The sequence below is a fragment of the Fulmarus glacialis genome, unplaced genomic scaffold, assembly GCF_000690835.1.
Source record: "Fulmarus glacialis isolate BGI_N327 unplaced genomic scaffold, ASM69083v1 scaffold24274, whole genome shotgun sequence".
Classification (NCBI taxonomy): domain Eukaryota; kingdom Metazoa; phylum Chordata; class Aves; order Procellariiformes; family Procellariidae; genus Fulmarus; species Fulmarus glacialis.
Genome location: NW_009207736.1, coordinates 1,868 through 24,483, shown reverse-complemented (window position 1 = coordinate 24,483; position 22,616 = coordinate 1,868). Strand labels below are relative to the sequence as shown.

Below are 22,616 nucleotides of genomic sequence, written 5' to 3'. Positions count from 1 at the left end.
AAGGAGAAAGTCAACTCCTAGCTACTAACTCCCAGATTCTTTGGATCCTTTCCCTGGCCCTGGGCCACTAGTTCAAACTGCAGTGCCTCAACTTACTCATATTTAAACTGGAGATGATTGGCTTGCCTCACAGGTGGCTAGCAGAGATTGCCCTTTGTTCTGTATTTTGAGATGCGATATATCCTTGCAAAGGACAATTAACCTGAACATATTTTTTGCTTGCCCACAATGTTTTTTTCAATTCCCATTAGTTTACACAGTGAAATTCTGTCTCAGAAATGCTTCTTTCTTAGGCCTCCTTTTGATAGAAAGTGCTTTACATGATCATAGTCAACAGTAAATCACAGCCACAAGATATCTTTAGTCAAAGGGGCTACTGAAGCAGTAGCTTGAATTTGGCTGTATGAGCAAGAAGCCACCATCTTTTTCCCCACTTTTGTTACTCACTTCTGGCATGATTTCAATCTTCTCATAGCGCCGCTTGTATGGAAGAGTCAGCACCTCTGCTCTGCGGTAAGACATTGGCGGAGGCTGGCAGTCTATCATCAGATCTGTGCGATGAGACTGGGTGGGTGGTGGCTGAGTGTACTGCTCCGGGCAAACTACGTGGAGAGGCTGGAAGAGAAGAGTGTGGTGACTTACAAAAATGTTTGGTTGATTCTGTGCACTGCCCTACAATAGTAATCATTGCCGTAAGGAGATTTGCAGATTGTTATTAGCAAGCTAATTTATTTGTATGAAAACAACATGCAAAAGATGCAATCCAGAAGATCCAGTCAGTATTGGAACAAACTGTTCAAGGAGCAGGCAGTCTTTGCTTTGTATACAGAGTAACAAGGCCTAAGTCTGTGTCTTTAATCGCCACTTCAATATCAGCAGTCATGTTAGCTGCCATAAGGAGAGAAAAAAGAAGAATATTCAATAGCTTTTTCTTCCAAATCCTTGTCATCTAAATTGGAAGCAAATGACAGTAGTGGTGGAGACCATCACAAAATGGCATGGAGTGAGGCAGATGTATCAATATGCAAGGCTGCAAAAACATTAGCACAATAAGCAATTCTGAGTTTTCATGACCTGTCAGCAATATATTAACAAAGCATAAACAGGCTGGTTGCCACAAGGATCACTGCAGGATTTAAGGAAGCCAAAAGACAAGACAGTGTTTCTGCAAACTGTCTTGGAAACAGCATTATACTTCAGCAGTAACATGGAACAAGATGCTTGTCTGAAAAACAGGCAGTGACAATTGGTATCAGTTGTGTGGTGACAAGCCAGGTCACAGAACAATGAGATAAAATGATCCAGACATTGTTAAGAGGTTTGGAAGAATATGTATTTTTGTGTTCAACAAGTTGAAGATAGAACAAAGGGAAAAGCTCAGCCAGGAAAAAAACTGGGTATTATTTTAATTATGTCATGAGTCAGAAAGCAAATTCAGTAGAAACAAATTGGATAGACAAGGAGAGGCCACTAAAGCCAAAAAGAGTCAAGGGGGGAAAGCAGAGACTACATGAATGCTCTGGCCTTCTTCCTAGACAGAAGTCGTCTGGATTTTGCAAATGGAGTAAGGAAAGCAGTGGATTTGGAAGAAACACGAGAGTTAAACTCCAGAACAGCAGGGCCAGGACCAAAGCAAGTATCAACTGCAGGATAAAGAGCAGAGGAGATGGTTAAAGCTGAGGGCGCTGAGGATACTCAGGACTTGGTATCCTTTACATTAAGACTATATTAGACACAGCCATTCATACAAAGAAGAAAAAGAATAAGGGAAAAAGTTATTATGACTATATATACCTAAAAAAGAGGAAAGCATACACCATTTGCTCTGCGCTCTAACTTTTTAGGGATCTTCCAGCCACTCTGTCCAGAGATCGGCAGTCATGCCATATTCATTTTGGAGCAGGATGATGAAGCAGAGCTCAATGCTGTGCGCTCTCTCATGGAAAAAAGGATCTGGGTGTTGTCTTGATTTTGCTATTGTTTTATGTAAGAGTTGTTCACAACTGACCTATCTATTTCAGGTGTGTGAAGAAACATAAGAAAATGCAACAGAAAGTTCATTACCTGGACTTCTTTGAGTAATTTAGACACCTGAATAAAATTCAGTCTTGTGTCAATGGGACAGTAAACACATTTCATCGCCAAAGGTTGATAAGGAGCCAGGGCATCTAGATAAGAGAAATCGGGTTCTGAAAAGAGAAATGTTGAAAACACTGAATGCCTATTAAGAACAAAGATGGCCCAATTCCTCTCTGATTCTACATTCTAGTCTAGACAAGCTGTTGTTCAGCAATGTTAATTCTGTTATAGATTTCTCTTCCCTTCTTCCTTCCCCCACCCGTTATTTTCAGTTAATTTGATGAAAATTATGCCCACAATTAGTCTTACCTTAATCAAGCAACAGAGCAATACTATTTCATTTGAACACATTATTGCATGATTTTTATAACAAATTTAATCAAGACAAAAACATCATCTCTTATTTTTAATCAGATCCTGCAAAAGAAGGCAAGATGCATTTTTTGTATCATAAAGTAACCCAAATGACAGCTTGTTTTTCACTATGACAAAAACGCAGCATAAAGATCATGTCTTGATAAAAGTGTACCAATGTCCTCTGCTGTAGACACATTACCTCCCAACTCCTCTTTTTCCTTACAGTGTGTATATATATTTTTTTTTTTTAATCTAAGTGCCAGGTTTAGACTGGTGGAAAAACAAGGGTCCAAATTTTAATATAACCCAAGAGGACCTGTAGGGAGCCCTCCTGTTGAAGGGACAGGCAATTGGGCTTTTTATAGTTATGCCAGCAGAGCAGTTCTAGTTCAGGCCAGTATGAACTGAAGGTTGCTTGCGGTAGGGGCTATCCAGAAGGACAGACGGGCTGTGATACCTTTATTAGTTGGTATCTTTATTAGACCTAGCAAGTCTCAACTTCCCTTTGTACTCTTATTATTGACTCCTAAAAATCAGATTACAGGTTTGCCAGGGAAAAGTCATGCACTGAATGGGCTTTTACTCACACAGAGAGTAGACAACATTGAGAATACTACAGAAAAATACAATTTTTTTGGTGAATGAAAAACGTAGGTCTCATAGATGACACAGTGATAGGTAGCCACTTGATTCTGGGGGCCACCAACTAACGATGTGGAAAATGCCATCACTATCTACCTGATAATTGTGGGATAGATCGCATAAAGGGAATGCTAGAGAAGAAAAACTGGTATTAGTTTGGTAACTACAGAATGAGAAAAAGAGTAGGGGATGCATGAAAGACTTATCTGCTACACTATTCTGAACCACAGGGCCTCAAAGGACAACCTGCAGCGTGAAGTGCAGTTGCAAACCACCAAGCCTTGCTAGAAAACAGTATGAGGTGTTTCTCTGGTGTCTGCTTAGGCTGTGTAAAAGGATGAACTTAAAGGAAACTTAAATACAGAGACTTCAGTCTAGATTTAGACAGCCATCTTCTATGTTCTTACATCACTCTGAGGAGAGCACTGGCTGGATTTCTCATGCAGACAGCAAGAAAAAATGTCCTTAAAACTTTACCACAGGAAGTTCAGCACCCAGCATGGCATCTGACGTTCAATATTGGGCCTCATTCTATTGATAAAGACAAGTTAATTGCTAGCCTAAAAATCTGCTGCTGGCTAAGTACCAGTGATCATGATGTGGTTATATTTACCCTGTGAGAACAGAATATAGCATCAGCCAATGATACATACATTTGGAACTGCCAAAGGGATAATTTTCCCATGTTTAAAGCAATTGTCAGAATAACTGCCTGGGAAGATCAAAGTGAGAAATATTAACAAAAAATGATAATTGTACAAGAACATCTTACTAGATGCCCAAAAAGCCATGAATCTACAAACATGAAATAAAAATTATACTGGGCAAAAAGCCATGCTAGTTAAAAGCAGATGTGTTAGTGGCAATGAAACAAAGCCTAAAAATATCGATGTAAAAAATGGGAGTTAATGGTAGTTAAGTTTAATAGCAATGAACAGAAGTTTAAAAATGAGAATACTGAGAAGGTAGCTAGTTGAAGAATGATCAGTGGTCAACTAGGGTTAAATTAGAAGGCATTTTAAAACTCATTGGGAAAAGCCAGAAAACTTAAGTCAGGCACAGGTCCTTTGCTAGAGATGTACAATGAAATTGCAAATAGCAAGTTTAAAAAGTTATCAGAAGAGATCTTTTCCATCCCATCTGGTGTTGCGGATGACACAGAGATTTGACTGCTTGTATCTGACAATGCCATGAGGCAGCACCTATTCAGACTAAGTATTTTTGAATCAGTAGGCTCAGATAATCTACAGATGTGGATTTTTTATCTAAGAATCCAAAACGGCATCCAGTCTATAGTCTCTCTGAACAGCTAATAAGAATGTAAGTAGCCTTGGAAAAGTGAGAAATTCTAATGAAGGAATTCTAACACAGGACTTCGAAGATTTAGAACATGTGAAAAACATAACTTGAGCTAGTCTCACAGTGAACTCATGTTCAGGAACAGGAATAGCTGTTCTGAAACTACCAAGAAAACAGAAGTCACCTGTCTGATGGAAGACAGTGCCTGTCGAGGACATATATTGACTTTTTCTGACAGAATTACAGGTCTTTAGCTTTTCCCCCAAGACATCTGATTTACTACTGTGTGACAATGAGTTATAAAGTCTTCCACTATACAGCACTAATGTGGCATGCATGAGTTGTTTTTAAGATCTCCTAGGGAGTTAGTTTTTAAAACGTTGTTATTGGAGAGAGAGCAAGACGCAGACTTCTTTCTACCATGTTTTCTTCTACAATTTCTTTGTGGCTTAGCGGTATTCAATATTTTTAATCAATAATCTATTCAATACTGCTTCAGCGGTAGCATTTGCAGATGACACAAGCAAGCAGAGCAGCACTACAGCTGGTGTCTGGTCTATTGGCTGCAGCTGCTGTGTTAGCCTATATTCTCTCGTAGTTGTTTTTTACATTACAAATTGGAAAGGAGGAGACTACCTAGCTCCTGTGGACTGAACAAGCAGTGTCATCATTAACAATACTGCATGGCCTGTAGTTTAAAGGTCCTAATTACTAGAATCTAGGAGTCTTTCACAGAAAAAGCTAGAACATCATCTGCTATCACATACTGCTTCAATGGACTGAATTTCTTTCATAACTACAGGAGATTTTATCTTAAAACAGGAGAAGCAAGGTAATTAAATAATAAAAATCCTGGGCATCAATGGAGGTGCTTCAGATTTCCACTGGAGTTACTAAGAACAGAAAAATCTAATCTGCTAGGAATTTCTGTAGACATAGATGTCTTTGTTCCAGCTGAGATAGTCATAAGGAAGTAGGAACATCCTGCCGAGTGGATATGCCTACAGAGACAGAAACTGCAGTCCAAAAGCCACGGATAGATAAATTTAGGAAACAAACCACCACAAGTACCTGGAATCATTGTGCACTCCAAGGTCACCATAACCAAAGCAGATCTCAACTGGAGTTTCATTTGAAGTATAAACTCAGAATGAATCTCAAAGATCATGACCTGCTGCATCCACAGGTTGTTATGATGGCCATTCAGATGCCTTAACAACTTGCCAGGGCCACATTCTAATAGAAGTCTGCTCTACTGCCTCACTTCACAGAAGGATTACATTTTAATACCAAAAGGTCAATTACCTCTCCCTACAAGAAGGCACAGAATAAGAGTTCTTGCCATTAAAGGCCAGTTTCTGACACCCTTGCCCATCGGGGGTAGCACATTCAGAACATGATTAATGCCACTGATTTCCTCTGCACAACCCAGAGGGTGTACATACTCTGGTTTTAATTGAAGTCCCAACTGGAGTAGAATTCACTATTTCCAAGGTAATGCATATCTCTACTGCAATTTTACCAATTACTGTAATTAGGGCATATCTCCTGAAACTACTTCAATGGGCAGGAGAGATGGGTACTGTAACAGCTATGACGTTAGTACTGTGGTACCATGAACCACTTCCCAGCATAAACAGTCTAGATTTAAGTGTAGGAACCCCCTTGTATCTTCCCTCCCCTTGCAATAGGGCTAATTACACAGTTCTTTAAATCTTTCCAAATTGCTTTAACAGTATCATGGTACTGTGACACTTTTTGGTACCAATATTGTGAAAGAATCAAAGGGACTTGCCCATCGCTATCCTCAAGTCTATAGTCAAAAAAACAAAGAAAGAAAGAAATAACCCCTTTATAAAGCCTGTTTCCTTTAGGAGTTTCTGTGCTTTCCAGCAGCCCTATTCACTAAAAAGAGGAGGAAAATAAGCTTAACAGTGGGACTTCATCATGCCCTTGCTGTGGGAGTAGGTTTGATCAGTTACTCTGTGTTTTCCTCCCCGTTTCTAATTACTTTGTCCTAGTCCAAAATCCACACCTTTTTTATCTAAGTTATATATAACACATGTCCCAGTTATACCAGAGCTAATTATACATAAAATCAGTAGCAATGGCCTAAAGGATTATTTCCCTTCTCAGATCTGAGGAGTGCCCACTATAGGGTTCTGTTTGGATGACACATCGGGTATAAACAGGAGGCACTTGGACAGAACATCAGTTTGAGAGAAGGCCTTCAAGTATTTTTAAAGGAGATCAAACTCTGGAAGATAGCCCCTTTGCTAGATTTCACAAAAGCTTCATGTTCTCTCTTAAATACTTTGTCTTGCTGTTAATGATTGGCATGGTCCCAGGATGCAGCTGCCCTGTGGATCTCAGACCATAGCTCATTCTGAGGTAGATAGGGCTTGATTCATTAAATCCATTAAAAGCAGGGTCAGCACTAGAAGCAGACTGAGAGAAGTGGAGGAACTTAAAAGACCTGTTGTGCCCCTGGCAGCCTGAGTCATTGAGAAAGGAAACAGCTCCCCAGGGTATTAGCTAGAGCTGTACCTTCAACTTTAGATACAAATGTGTCTGTCAGCCAAAAAGCGTCTGAAAAAAAAGGCTCAGCCAAAAGGCGAAAACGGCATAGATCACTACTGCCAGGTCAGTATGGGGTGCACGCTTCTGAAATAGCAGAGATGACAGAAACATCTTTAGAAACAGACTGTCTGGTTGCCTGAGGTTTTGATGAAAGGGCAGGAGAAAGGATGAGGAAAGGTTTGTGATTCCAATGGAATATGGAGAAGAAGTGTTTCTCCTTTCTGACCAGCATCAATTAGGTCTTGCCTGGGTTTAACTTGCAGCCAGCTGCTTTTAATCCAAAAATTAATTTCCTGTAGGCATTTTACTGCTGTGCATAACAAAGATTTTGCTTAGAAATGGCAGGAAGGGACTCTGCATGGCAAGGGTTGGCTCTGCAGGGCTAAAATGAATTAAATGGCACAATTTAATTGTCCCTACATTTGTCCCTACAGTCAATCCTGGGGTCTTAATTTAGACGAGCTCCTTCTGAAGTCAGAAACTTCTGCCCCAGAACAAATGAGTAAAGCCCCTAGGATGTGGTCACACTTAACCAAAGCGCACAACCTATTGTTAATTTGATAATGATAACTGCATTTTACTTACCTGTGAATATAACAGTGTTCAAGCTAGATTTTCCCCATAACTCCATGAAATGAACCACATCCCCAAATCTAAGAGAAGGATGTCCAGTAAACACAACACATGGCTGCTTGAAGTCATTGCTGAAGTCTCCATGGATGCTGGGATAATGTTTCAATTTGTTTGTCTGAATGAGCTGAAACAAGAACAAAAATCCAGACATAACAAACTTTTCATGCCTCTGTGCTCTGTAATTCAGTATGTTTATTTACCTGAGATTACAAATATTCTACAGTTTATTTCTAACTCATCACAGAGTCCCTTCTTGCATATCCCCTAGATTTTCCAACAAATTTAGTCATGACTGTCCTAAATGTTATGAAAAGGAAGTCGGAGTATGGGGCCAGGTGCCTCAAAGTCCTTGCTCTCATTTCTTTGGTACCAGCAGTATGGTAACTGAGAGGAAACTCCACAAACACTCCCTGCTTAGAGTTTCCTGGAGTGAGCAGAGTGCTCAGCTGCCAATTCAAAATAAGCTATTTTTTCCTATTTGCCATGTCTACAAAGAGCTCTGGGCACTGATGTTTAACCTGGTTTTCTTGCATCACAGTAATACCAGGCAATTTTGCCTTCAGCAGTATGTTGCTATGAGTTTCATTGGTATAATGGGTTTGCACAAAGTCGAGTCCTCTGAAAAAACTTATGAAAGAACAGACTGACCTGCCCTTCCTTAACTATCGCTGAAACCAGTAATAACAATGAACTAAGAGCAATAAGAACTACTTGCCACTAGAGCTGGCAAACAAGAGTGTAATCAACTATGCATGTGGAACAGATTTCTTTCCTAAGGTGGGGAAGTTTATTATCAAGGCACTTTCTGAAGAAGAATTTTGCTTTATTTCTCCTGCCACTGTCTTCTAATCTGTAAAGCAAAGTTCAACTTAAAAAGCAATTTAATAGATTAGTCTACTAAGCACTTCCATGCAATATTTTGCAAGTATTTTCTTGGCAGGTACATGCTTCCATCCCCAGCCTGAAAATAACTGTAAATACAGTTTTCTCAAAAAGTATGCAATTTAACACAACGAAATCACACACTGAACAACTAAGAACATACACGGAAATAAGAAAGAGGGGAATCGTACTTCCTTTGTCAGCCAGTTTTTTAAGGAGGTGGGACTGTTCATCAAAGATCTCTCCATACATTGCTGTCTGCTGCCAGGCGTTGCAACATTGCTCAAAATATCGAATTCACATATGCAGGGTTCAGCAACACGTTTCTGCAGCTGTTGTGCTGTGGAACCCCAGACGATACCACTAATTAGCAAACAGCATGTTCTTCACTACGTGTCATAACATGATGTATGCATCATGCCTTTCTAGCAGAAAACACTGCCACTCAGGACGTTCCTCTTCATTGTAACATTTGATTTTCAAAAGAGGAACTAATAAAGAACATTACGATAAGCAACTCTTCTGGTCTCTCAAAGCTGTAATTAATCTTTCCAGATTCTCTTTTATTTGTTACTTTTTACCATGATAGATCTAACTCAAGATAGTGTGCCTACATGGAAATGAACAGAAAGCTGAGAATTTTGATGCGTCTTTAAGCCTCTTAACAACTTACGCATAACAAAGCACTGCAGAACTTAAGGTTATTACACAATTAGGTTCTTAATTGAATTTAGCATCACTGAACAAAAGTTATCAACCCTACTCAACTTCTAGTTGTCACCACCTAAAGATATGCTTCGGTGCTAGAACAGGCAACGTACAAACTTTCCCTCAATACCCTTTCAATAATAGAAAGTTGGCTGCACATAGGTGCCAATATTTGTCTTTCTCCTTTGCTTCCTTGAGTTTGGTCTCCTTCATGTTCCCAACAGCAAATATTTTGCTGTGATTTTGCATCTGACTTCCCACACATCCTATTTAAAACTGCTGTGCAATACCTGGATGGATGGAATGGAATGGGATCGGGGTTTGATGTAAGATGGAAACTGTAGGTGGACACAGCCCGTTATTTCCATGTGGATGCTTGGATCAGGGAGGAAGCAGCTAGGGGACTACGCTTTCTGCAGCTTACTAGTAATATCAAATTCCTATTTAATCTTCAAGAGGGAAATTTGGAAAAAACATCCAATAATTGCTCTGGCAGTTAATATGCACTGAATCTTGAAAACATTTCTGCAATTAAGACTGGTAAAGATTTCTGATTAACACATCTGGAGTGCAATATTTAGAATCTAAACTTAGCTCAGTAATAAAAACTGCAGTTTAGCAGACAATGGGCAAAACAAATTTGATCCCATAAAACACTGTCATTTAAAAGAATGGGTAGGAAATGGCCCCGTGAAGCTTCTCCCTGTTTTTATTTGAGGGAAGCCAAAAGCCTCAAACTGAAGTTGCAAAAGCAGTTTCAATTGGGTAAACTGGAGGAAGGGGACAATTTCTACTTCAAATATTAAATGGGATATGTGACATTCCAGGGCAAAACTTTGCCAGGGACCAGCAGATAGCTAAGTGAAAGACATTTCTACAGCTAGCATTTATGTAACACACTTCTGAAAATCACAAACTGTTCTTCCAGTATCCTTTTTCACAGGTTCCTTAGGATTCTATATATTTGTATACAGTAGCATTCAAATCTTTGCTAAGATGAGAGAGCAGCACTCTATGTGCAAAAGCATTCTCCACAGCCTATTTCACTGCTATACCTATACAAATGTTCATTGTTTATAAACATAAAAGCTGTATTCTCTTCACAGCCTTATGGAAGCTTCAAATCCCTTCCTGTTACTTTGTAGAGAGACACAGGATCTCTAATCCAGTTTTCAGGACCTTGGGTTTTGTGTGTGTCATTCTTTTTAATTATTTTTTTTTATTTCCAGCAACAAAACATATAGCGTAACACTGGGGTGCACTGCTTCTAACTGGAGTGCTAACTCAGGAGGGAAGAGGGACACATATTGAATCCTCAGCACCATGTCCTGAGGATGGGTGATTTTTTGTTTCATCTTTTCTTTTTATCTTGGAAGATCTTTTCTGATAAGTCTACTGAAGCTCCATATCTTAGCTCACAATCTTTGATTCTCACAGCTGGACATAGCAGGGGTGAAAGGCTACCAAAACAAGTTTAGAGGCATTCTACTCACTCCAGTGATAAAGCAGCTGGTAGATTTTAGTGTCTAGAGCAAAGTGTTTTCTAATTACCCAATCAAAAATATATGGAGCTGAACTTGCAAAACAGGTCCAAGAAAATTTCACAAATCATTAAGGGGACTAAATTTGTAATGATTTGTACAGGTCTTTTATATCTACAGATGAGATGGGTTGTATAAGCACAACAGTCATTACATCTCCAACCTGTACCAAGCCTGGGCCAAAACCAATGCCTGGCATTTAGCCAACCAATATTTTCAAAACAGGACTGATTTCTGGAAACCAGAAGCAACATTCAGAGCATCTTTCTACAGAAAGAACCATTATTGACTGAAAGCTTAAGAGATAGAGGATGGTAAAGTACTGAACCGAGACTGAGGAGAACTGTGGTTTTTTTAAATCCCAAATGGTTATCTTCCCTTTAAAGCGGTAGACTTGATTTACAGGGTCAGCAACTGCTGCTATAAACAGGATAAATCTCCAGAGCCTTTGTGTGCCTTTTATTGAAGTGAGCCAAAATACACTGCTATTTACTCTGTATGTGTTTGTGTGTGTGTGTGTTCTGTATCCAGAATTTTGAACAGATGTGGCTCTTATCAGTGAATGAGTGATTCATTTATCACTTCACCTCCCTCACTCCCTTTGTAAGACCAACACTAACAGGGGGCCTAATTCTATATAATACTATAAGACAAACCATAATACTATACAATCACCTGGTTCCAGGTATTTATTGCTTTGAATGTGTTATGCAGGAACTGGTATATGGAGGAGGGAAGCAAAGATGAAGAAGACAAATGCTAGTATTTAAGACCACAGAATCAATATTACTCCCACCCTGACTATTTTCAGTCAGAAAAAGAGGCTTTTCCTAGCCATTTCTCTTAGATGTTGCTAACAGAATCTTTAATAAGAGGACAGGAAATCCAAATTCTTCCTCCACTAGCAAATACTGATCAATATAAATTACCTCTCAAATTTTTCTGTTGCGGACATTTAGAGAAGTCTGGATTCACTTATCTTACAGCCTGAAATCGTCTCTGTAAAGATCGAGCAGAAAGGAAAAGGAGAGAAAGCTTCTCATTTTGCCTTGCTAGAAAAATTCAACTGTCATTTATAAAGCCTCTACCTCTACAAAAGGGATGGTGCAGAGTGTACAATTCATGGTTCCTGTTGAAAAGACTGGGGACATGGCTAATTCCTCAGCTGTGGCTGTGTTAGGATGGGACATTCCCATGCGCACAAGGAATTAGGTAAAACACCACAAGTTGGTTCTGGGATATCAGAATAACATTTCTAAACAAAACAAATTACTGATTTATGCTCCACAGCATTTCAGCTAGGCATTGTGGAGCTTAAATCTAAGCCTATTTAGACAGTTGATCCTAGAATATAACTGATACAGTGCCTGGGAAGTGAAAGCCACCACCTCCCTGGGCCAGCCTGCTGTATTCACAAACACTTGCAAAGTCCAGTTTTTAACTTTGCAGAAGCTTCCAACGTTACGTCAGTTTGAGCTGCTTCTCCTCTCTTCCCCATCACAGTAAGTGCTGGTGAAAAACTGAATCACCACTTTTGTTTAAGTGTAGGGGAGAGCCATCCACAGAGCAATCCATCCCTTCCCTAACTGACTGTTTCTCCACTCCACTTCCCCAGTTTCCCTCCTGAGAAATCGCTGGCTGGAATACACAGCAGTCTGGCTCCAGATCCTAACTCCCTCCAACAGAGTCACAGCAACTCTTACCCCAGCGACCACAGAGAAATGCCTTCAAAAAGAAGCTCTTTTAGCTTGTGCACCGCTGAAAGGCTGCAGATAAGACTTCAAAAGCAAGAATCTGGACACTCCATTCATATTAACTTTAGTAGGAACTGATGTCCAAATCCATCCCTACAAGCCTGAAGCACTTTAGCCCACATTCCTCGCTCATAACAGAGGGGAAGTATATTCCCTGTTCACTCGGACTGGATGTTAAGAAACAAATTGCCACCCCAAAGCACTATAAATTGTACGCAGGGATTGTGCGGGAGGAGATATGATGAACACCTACTACTACATTAAAGCGGAAGTAAAAAGGAGGGCGTAGAAGTGTTTTGGGTTCTCTGCAGAGTTGAACAGTGTGTCTGGTTTTATTCAGCACAGCAGAACAAGGAATGAGTTCAAAACAGGTAACATAAATCATAAACCTGGAAAATTTCATTGCAAAGAAAATGAAAAAGCTTCAAACAACTTAGTATAGAGAGAAGACTAAGACGAAATAAAAATAATAATTGTAGAGAAGATGAAAGTACTTTTCTTTATCCTCTTGTAACAATAATAAAGGCACAGTTAAGTGAAATGCAAAGTACAATCATAACCGATAAAGGAAGTAAATGCTCTTTTGTGCTATATATCAGGCACCACTGGAACTCATTGCTGCAAGAGTCTACATCAACAATTTGGGGGAGTTTTTTGCCTTGTTTGTTTTTAAATATTGCTGTTTATACAGCTTACAGGAACATCGAATTTCAGGACCAGACAGCATGCTGGGCTGGACTTGTTCCGTAGATAATTAGAAGCTTACTTCCTGGCCTGTCCCTTTCTGAGGTATCATGCCAGGCATGTTATTAATGCTTGCTAATAACTAAGAGGCACGTCTGAGTAATTCCCTATTTTCTTCCAATAATTGAGCAGCTAAGCACATCTTTTCATGATGGGCAATTTCCGTATAGTTTACACTGCACGAGCCTACCATTACTTTGAAAAAAGTAAGGCAATTCTCCACTAACAACCTATCCAATAGAAATGATCATTCAACGTCTCTTTCTGATGCTCATTAAAAATTCCCTTAAGCGCTAGTAAACAGAGCTCCTGATTGTGAGGTTGTGGAGTCACAGATTTAGAAAGAGAGTGTTTATCTAAGACAAAAAAGCTGGCTGCTGACTAAGGCTCTAACTTAGTAACTGGAAGCCTCAAGTCCAAGTCCTTGTCCCTCCTAGACTGATGGTATGGCCATGGACAGGTTATTCAGGCCAGGTCTGTAATAAGACCATTTTGCCTGGTAAAATTACACCAAAACATCACAGTAGCTGAACCGGCTGTGGATACTCTTTGCACAGGTATAACAGGGTTTCTACCAGGGAATAAACAATACATTGGTTAAAGGTTGTACTGAAAAGAGGCTATATAGATGTTTCACATCATATGAGTTACATATACAGTGTCAGCTGCAAGATTTTGCTCCCCTTCTGTTTACACTGTTAGTTCCAACTCCACATTTCATAGAAGAAAAAGAATCCCCGCTCCTCTTCCATGCCTTAGAAACAGTATGACAGCATTAAACCATAACCAGCTGTAGGTACCACTAAAACTGGAATGCAGCCTAATGCAGCTGAGAATTACTGGAGCAAAAGGATGACAGTACCTGTCCCTCAGAGGACAGCAACAAGAAATCAAAGGCACGTGCTGAGCACTGGGCACCTGACATGGACATCTTGGCATTGTGTTGGTGAGCATGTGAGTCATCTATATAAATCTCAATGTGCTTTGATTGTTTAAAACCAAACTACACCAAACCATGCATCTTACAGAACAGAAAGGAGCAATCTGATTTGGTGTTCTCAAGCACGTCTAAACTTCCGCCATTTATGACCTTAGGAAAAGCACTAAATGAAATAGCAGCCTCAGTCTTTCTTTGCCTGGGTATTACTTACTTTGTTTTGGTTTTGCTTAAAGAGTGTTGCTATATGCCTAGGGCCGCTGCCTCCCACCATACAAACCGGTTTTGCAGAACAGCCAATATGTACCAGGAATTAGCAATGAAGAGACCTATTTAGTCCATCATGGAGTGGGGGTAGTGCCAGGTTACTCCACTTCCCAGTGTTTACTCCACTTCCCAGTGTTTATACAACAGCTGCAAGTGAACACCCAAACACACAATCTTAGTGGTGTTAGACGACTTACTGTGAAATGTGCAGTACTTACTTCAGATGGCAGCTCAGTGCTGAAATGCCTAAAGGCTACAGCCATTTCATAGTTTGGGAGCCACAAGGATGTGCATACACAGTATATTGTGTCATTTAGCACATTTAAGACAACCCTTAGGCAAAAATATAAGAAGTCTAAGAATGGCTTCCTACCAATGACCACCCATGGGTCTAGATAAAGCTGTTTGTGCATGTCATGATAAAATGTCCCTAGCTTTGTGGGTCATAACCTGTATGACTTGGCCTTGTCAACCAAACCTTGTACCTGTGACAGGCACGTTACTCCCTCTGTGTACTGGATTTTGTCATAAGGAAACTGATCTGTTATCCACTGCTGTGAGTCCTTTCCCAGATAATTACCTTGATCTACACATGAAGCACAGAGGAATGTCTCAACAGCTAAACAATAATTTGGCAAAATCTCATTATCCACAGGCCTCTGGAGAATATAAAATGTCCTAAAAATTACAGGACTCACTTACCACTCTATAAACATAAAGACCCATCACATAAGATGGGTTAATTAATCCAGTCTTTGACAGCTGCATGTTTGGCTTCTCATTTTTGGAAAGGCTTTCACTTAAACCTGCCAGTTCCAGTGCATATCGTGAACTAAAATTTCAAAGCGATGTCTTTGGTAGAATATAGGCTGTCAATGTGAAACCAATGACACCGTGGATCAACAAGGACACCCCAGAAAGCAGAGATGCAGGGGAAATTAGAAAGCATAGCCAGCAGCATGGCTACAGAGTCATGTACTTAGAGATCAGGCTTTGGAACTGATTTATCGGTGTGAATGAATTTTTTGTTTACAAAAAAAGTGGTGAATAGGTGGCTTGCCCTGCAGTCTGCATTATTCTTGGTAACAGATTATACATAATTCAGTGTGCATCCTGCTTGAAATGCATTCAAGCATCTGGCAAGAGTGAGGGCTTCTGGTCAGATCCTACTTCCAACAATGCCTTTGAAGCACCTACAGATGATAGATATGATGGGCAGTGGCAATTTCCAGAATAAGTCCCTGGATGAGATATCTCGGAGGAAAAAAAAAAACCAATGCCTGAAAAAGCATTTAATCTCTGGACTCTTAAACCTGCAATGGCTGCTCTGCACATCTCATCAAACAGTTTTGACCACAGGAACTAAAAGAGCCAGTTTTCTAAGACTGCGTGCCCCAAATGGCTCACTGTCTCATAGGAGTAGGATTTAGCCAAAATTATTTCTCGGTCCCATTTCTTCCTTTCCCAGCCCGCCTCTCATTTACTTCAGTGGGAAATCTACCTGATCCCAGTAGAGAAAGTAAGAGATTTCCTTTCTTGATATGTGAGATAACTCTGAAGGCATGTGTTACACCGCATTTATTTAATGTCTGGTTGGCTAAAACTTCCCCTCAAATTATTATTTTGTTGCAGGGAAGATCCCCTCAACATACGTTGCAGGGAGATCCCCTCCAAAGATAGGAACCTTATTCCTCTTTGTTTCACTAAGATGCTACTCAAGTAATTTCATTTAAAATTGCCAATGACTGCACTCAGTGCTGCAAGCTTTAACTTTTTAATATCAAACCTCTCTTTCAAGATACCATTTCTCCTGCAGCAGACAACATGGTGCCTATTTCAGCTAGGGAGGTGGGAGCTGGGATGACTAAGCTGTCTCTGGTAACAAGCTCTTAGTTTTACAGACTTTGAAATAAACTGCTTGGACAAAGGGAATATTCGTGGTTATTCCAGTCTGATAAGAGCAAACATTCAACCATGTGTATGCCAGACAGCCTTCTGCGGGGGAAGAAGTAAAACAGGCGAGCATATGTTAAGTTATATGCTGAAATAAACATCATGATAATTTTTGAGCTGAGGGAACACCATCATCCATTCCCCCTCCAAGCTCCCAAATTAATCACAGAAAGCAAAGGAAAAAAAAAAAACCTTGCATGAATAATGACACAAAACTATTAAATAGCTGTAGAAGCGTTCATCAGAAAAACAACAGCCACACAGGACTGTGTTCCAGAAACCCACTCACTCGGTGGTCTTAGCAAACACAAGATGGTTTACTTACCTCAGCATGGGGAAAAGGAGGTTCTGGAAGATACACCTTTGTTTGTTTGTTATGACACAACCTTTAAAAGAAAAGGAAAATAAGCTGGGTTAGAGAGCTGTGGAACATCCTGCAGTATCTGCTGCCATCTACTGTTAAACTTTTTCTGGAGAATCTGTGGCATCAGGTGCAAAATCACCGATTTGTTTTGTTACTTCCAGTCTTTCTGCTTAGCGGACCAACACCTACAGGAAAAGACAACTCAGTCATAGCAAGATCACTCAGAGAAGGTGCAAGACAGCTGCAGTAATTTTGTACACACTATGTAACAGAACTCCTTTGCTGGTGAAGACAAATTTGTAACTCAACATCCACATCATTTCATAGTCCAGACCTCAGCAGTTTTTGCAAAGCCAAATCACCTGTCAACAGAAAAATTCCAATTACCTCATCCCACTTCTCAGCAGTGACTTGGTCCTTTTGTTTGTTATAATCTAATTCCCCCATGCATTTTATTATTGCAGCTACAATGTTGGTAAACTGCCTCTCACCATGGCATAATGCTCACTGTTACCTGCTATTTTACATTAATTATTTATTTTTAAAACATAAATATTGAAAGTTGTCAATTAGCTCTAGCCAGACTCCTGACTCATCCTATTACAGAAGTTAAAAAAAGATATTTGTCAGAGGCCTATGTGACGTTACAATTATCTGTAGTGACACTGTCCTGGTGGCCTTTTCTGGGAAACACTACTCGTTTCATACTTTCTTTACTTTATAATAAAGAAATAAGCCTGGGTCAAACTAAATTTGATAAAGTCTAGGAGATACTAAGAGCAGGACATTTCTTTTACTGACTGAACAGTAGAATTGGAAGGCTGGAATCCCTGAATTTCAACCCCAGTTCTGATCCCAAACCTCTATTTTACAGATGTTCAACCTCTGCCTCCATTTCTACCTAAGTAAAACATTTACCTTACACATAAGTGTTTGGAAATTAGCTAATGTTGGTTTTGACTTTTGAATATAAACCACTACAGCGAAGTAGAATTCAAAACCATGGTGTCTGAACACTTGGGTGTCTGAGTTGTGCCAGCTAGATACAGCAGACAAAATGACCCAACTTCCCTGCTACTTTGATAGCAATATCTAACCCAAAGGATTATTACAACAAGAACTATGCAGCCAGCACTTCAGCTGCTACTGAAATGAAAACACAATGTAAGTACAAACCAAACAATTGTTTAACTATAAACTATATGAGTCAACATACCCTGGTGAGTATGCCGAAGCTTGGCCAGGACACCAAAGCTTGATTTTCCTACTTTTGCTGAAAGTAATGTGATAAAATTCACCAGATTTCATTCCTCTTTACAATTCTCCCGAGGGATCAATTCCCCTAAGATTTCCAGGACCTCTCTTTTCTTTCCTGAACTCCAGACTTAAAAAGTCTGGAAGAAAGGAAGGAAAAGCTAACTTACTCTATTTAATAATCTAGAACACCTCTCCATTTTTAAGAATTTAGGACCAGTTACAAGTGGTTGGGTTCTCCTTTCCATGGCTCAGAATCACAGAATAGTTGAGGCTGGAAGGGACCTCCTGGGATCATCTAGTCCAACCCCCTGCTCAGGCACTGTCAGCTAGAGCAGGTCACCCAGGACTGCATCCAGTTGGGTTTCGGTGTCTCCATAGAGATTCCACAACCTTTCTGCACAACCTGTTCCAGTGTTTGGCCACCCTCACAGTAAAAAAGTGTGTTTCTTTTGTTCGGACGAAATTTCCTGTGTTTTAATTTGTGCCTCTTGCTCTGTTAGTAGGCCCTACTGAGAAGAGTCTGGTTCCCTCATTCTCATTTCTTCCCATCAGGTATACACATTGGTAAGATCCCCTCAAGCCTTCTGTTCTCCAGGCTGAAGAGTCCCAGCTCTCTCAGCCTCTCCTCATCTGAAAGATCATCTTTGTAGCCCTGTGCTGGCCTTGCTCCAGTAAGCCCATATCCTTCTTGTACTGGGGAGCCCAGAACGAGACACAGCATTCTCCATGTAGCCTCACCAGTGCTGAGCAGAGAAGGATCACCTTCCCTGACCTGCTGGCAGTGCTCTGCCTAATGCAGCCCAGGATACCGTTGGCCTTTTTTTGCCACAAAAAACCACTGCTGGCTCAGGAAAATTAAGCATGAAAAATCTATTTTGCTTATTCAGGGAAACCATGGTATAGTTTTGGGGGCACTGGATAAGACATGCAAACAGGCACAGCTAAAATTCACTCAAGTCAGGTACATCATTTAAGCGTAAGTGCAAGTATCAAAAAGGACAGATTATTGGAGTTCGTATGTTCTGTAGGAAACGATGCTTCCCTAATTATAGAACATCCACTTACACACGCATGTACACCCTTGTGACTCAAGAAATGTGTTCACAATTCTAATCAAATATATATTAGAATATGTCAAGTAGAGATAACCTGCATATATCTATTTACCGTAGCTGAGTGTGTGAATTGAGGCTGATGAAACAGCCCTTTAACACCTACCATTCAGCAAAGATCTGGGAGAACTCAAGGGAGCTGTTGGCAACAGGTGAGATGAAATAGAAAGGGACATTGGAGAGTCCAGCAGAGTCAATATACTGATACAGGCACTCCAGCAGATCGTATATTACTCCAGAGGGGTAACAGGGAACCAGCACATTTCCTCCATTCCGGACAGTCATAGCTAAGGAGAGAGAAAGTAAAAATCAATTAACAGGGTTCATATTTAAACTTTTTAATAGAATGCCTTTAATCCAAATATTACATAAGGTATAGAACGAAGCTATCGCATGAATTAGCAGAACACATTATGCATATGAATTGGGAGGAACACTTCTGATCATCAAATACATTTATTTACTGCCTTCTCCAGGTTTAGTGGAGCAAATGATTATACTCCATTAGCTGGGGGGCACATAACAGACTGAGCACATGCAAAACTCCTGACACGAGAGGGCGGTCTTGCACCGGCACATGAGGATAAATAAGTGACACAAAACACCTTGCCATCAAAATAAACCCTGCTCCATCTATTAGCTGTCCACCAGAGGGGAAGGACAAGAGTTCACAGGTCTCAGCTGAAAGCACTACACGTGGTAAACTGTTCTGTACTTAGTTTTCAGTGCTCTGGATGAATGGCTGAAGATGTGGTTATTTCAAACAGCCCTTGAAGCTAGAAGGGGGTGGGGGAGTGTTTCTCCTTCTTAAACATTCTAAATATTTCTGTCCTTTCAATATAACATGGACAATTCAAAACCTCTATGAATTGCAGACAGCATGGCACTAGAGAAAAATGAGGAAAAGAAAAAAGAAAAATAGGCTTACTCTGTAATTGAGACAGATCTGAGTAAAACAGCAAAAGCAAGTACTGAGCAAACATTTTGTTCTTTTGGCAGAATGAATTACAAAAATCCTGTGCCTTATGGGAAAGTGGAAATACTTTGTCCAGCTCACTCAGCAATTGCCTCAGGATTTCATCTGTGGTCGTGGGGTAAAACCATCTACTGATGTTAATTGCAGTGCAGCAGCAGTAACATTATGCATCAAGGCATTACACGAAAAGCTGTGAAAGAGCCTGAAAACGCATGTATTACATCCCACCATAATCACTTCCTTGACTTCAATTTATTGACAAGCTTTGATGGCGTAGGGATTTAGCACATTAAGGGTCTTTCTGCCCCACCTACATGCTCAAGGAAGATTTTTATGGCTGAATGTTTAAAGGTTTTACGGAGTCTAGGGAAACGCACAGACTCTGTAGTAGGATTTTTCACATGCACTTAGGTGCTTAACTCCTTTTAGCAGTCAGTGCCTATTACATGCTGCTCTCAACAACAACTGGTGGTCAAAGACACCTATGTAAGAGTTATAAGATAACTGCAGTGTAGTGGATTTATTGCCTAGGTTTTCTCCAGGTCACATACAAACTATACCATCAAAATATTTGTGAATATGAATAGCAATACTTTACATTTGTCTAGAACCTGAGAGATTACAAAACATCCCAGCAATGTGTTATATTATCCCTCTTACACTGTAAGTCTAAACTATCCCATCTGTAAACAGGATGTGAAAAGAGGAATGAGGAGATTAAGAACGATATTTTCAAAGCCATCTGGGGGCTGAAAGTTAAGCCTCTGGCTCCAGGACCAGAATTTGCATTGCTTCATTATGGACCCAAAAATTCTGCAAAGAGGAAAGATAAGTACCTATATCCAAAGAAGCAGGATTTGGCCAGAGACAGGGGATACAGCGTGCAGGACGCATTAGCGATCAGTGGAAAATGCTAAGGAAAGGGGTATGTCTGCAGCAATGTCTCTGCTCTGAACGAAGATACTGGCTAAAAGACCAAGGTGTGTGTCTTCATGAAATGGGTTCCTTCTTCTTTCACTCAGGTACCAGCTAGCTTCACCTGGTTAAGATGAATGGCTCACTCCTCCCTTTGAAGAGGCTGGAGGAAGAGCTTTCAGCTAATGATGGGCTGGTTAAAGAATTTGTCCAGGCCACGAAAATTGTGGGTTTCATTCCTAAGCCTTAGAGTTTGAACTCACAGCTCTCCCTTCCCCACAGCCATTGGTTTGCTATAGGAACCTCAAGCCTTTTCTGTTGAAAACAATCAGAAGTTCAAGATTCCTGGGGCCACAGAGAAAATAACAGAGGGTAAGGTCTTGGAGCAGACGCCAACCTGAGCTTCTATTCCCAGGAAAACTACAGAGCTGGTTACCAATAATCAACATAAAATCACAATCCAGGGAGAGGAGCACTCTTCCAGCCAGCTGCCATACCCACTAGGCCAGGGACCCAGAGTTGCCGGCCCCTTGAATCTCATGTTCCTGGCGGCACAGTGATGCACCTTTGAAACTGGCCTGGTGAATACTCCTACTGCCCAGGACAGGAAAGGACAGCAACACGGCTATCCCACCACTGACAAGGCTCTGTGTGACAACTTTTCGGTTTAGAATACATTACCCAGTTCCTCGGTGCAAGTTTATTTGTATGTGCTGTAGTCAGCACAGCTGGGCACTACTTCTTGAGGGTGCTCTTAAGTGGTTCCATAAAGAGATAAGAATTACCTCCCAGTTTCTGAAAAACAGGGATGAAAACCTTTACAAGCCTATAGCTTTCCATGGAAGCAGCAGGTCCAATCTGGCTCTCTGCACCATTACGGCAACTTTCTATAGTTGTCAGTAAGAGGACACGTATATTTGAAAGCTGTTTAAGCCCAATTTATCTCTGTGACTGACGGATGCATTCTCTTGATAAAAGTTGTATAATAATCTTGGCATTTCAAATTTAGTCTCCTTCAGTAGCTCCATAACAAGTTGTTCAATTTACAACTCACAATGAGATACTTGCTTTTCGAACAGCTGCCACCACAAGGTCAAGTTGGCACCTAAAAAGCAAACTGTGCTCTTTTCTGCTTTATATAAACACACACACATACACACAGAGGCACGACCGCACACGCACACAAAATATCACAAACTGTCCCTACAGACAGTCTGGCAATTTTGCTGATGATGCCCAAGGCAAAGTAAAAATACAATTGCTTTTCTTGAGTTGCAGAGTGCTGGTGCTGCAGTGCTGAGCACAGAAAAAAGGGGTTTGGGCTAAACTGAGAGGAACTTGGAGACGTGACAAAGTATGGTTTCAGTGCTGCACACACAATGCGGAGAGGAAATCATGCATGTGACTTGGTAATAATGGGAATCAGCGTCTACAACTCTACATGCTGGGATGAAAACAGAGATCAAGGTGAAATTTTCACACTTCCATTTCTGTGCTTCACAACACTTATTCACAAACATGCTGTTACCTCGTGATACACATTTTTGGTAAATTTCCAGTGTCTGCTTTAGAGTTTTTACCTAGGGTATTCTGAGCTTCTTGTGAAATCCCCTGAA

At 40.5% G+C, this 22,616-nt stretch overlaps 1 protein-coding gene across 1 annotated transcript; it reads right to left on the bottom strand.

The window, feature by feature from the left end:
* Nucleotides 1-360: 360 nt before the first annotated feature.
* Nucleotides 361-19,400, bottom strand: LOC104075670 (integrator complex subunit 9-like; the record flags this gene model as incomplete). Its single annotated transcript, XM_009576250.1, has 5 exons — nucleotides 361-615; nucleotides 2,065-2,189; nucleotides 7,543-7,714; nucleotides 16,702-16,762; nucleotides 19,216-19,400. Coding segments are annotated over 5 exons (798 nt in total), but the record flags the coding sequence as incomplete, so codon positions are not given.
* Between the last annotated feature and the right edge of the window lie 3,216 nt (nucleotides 19,401-22,616).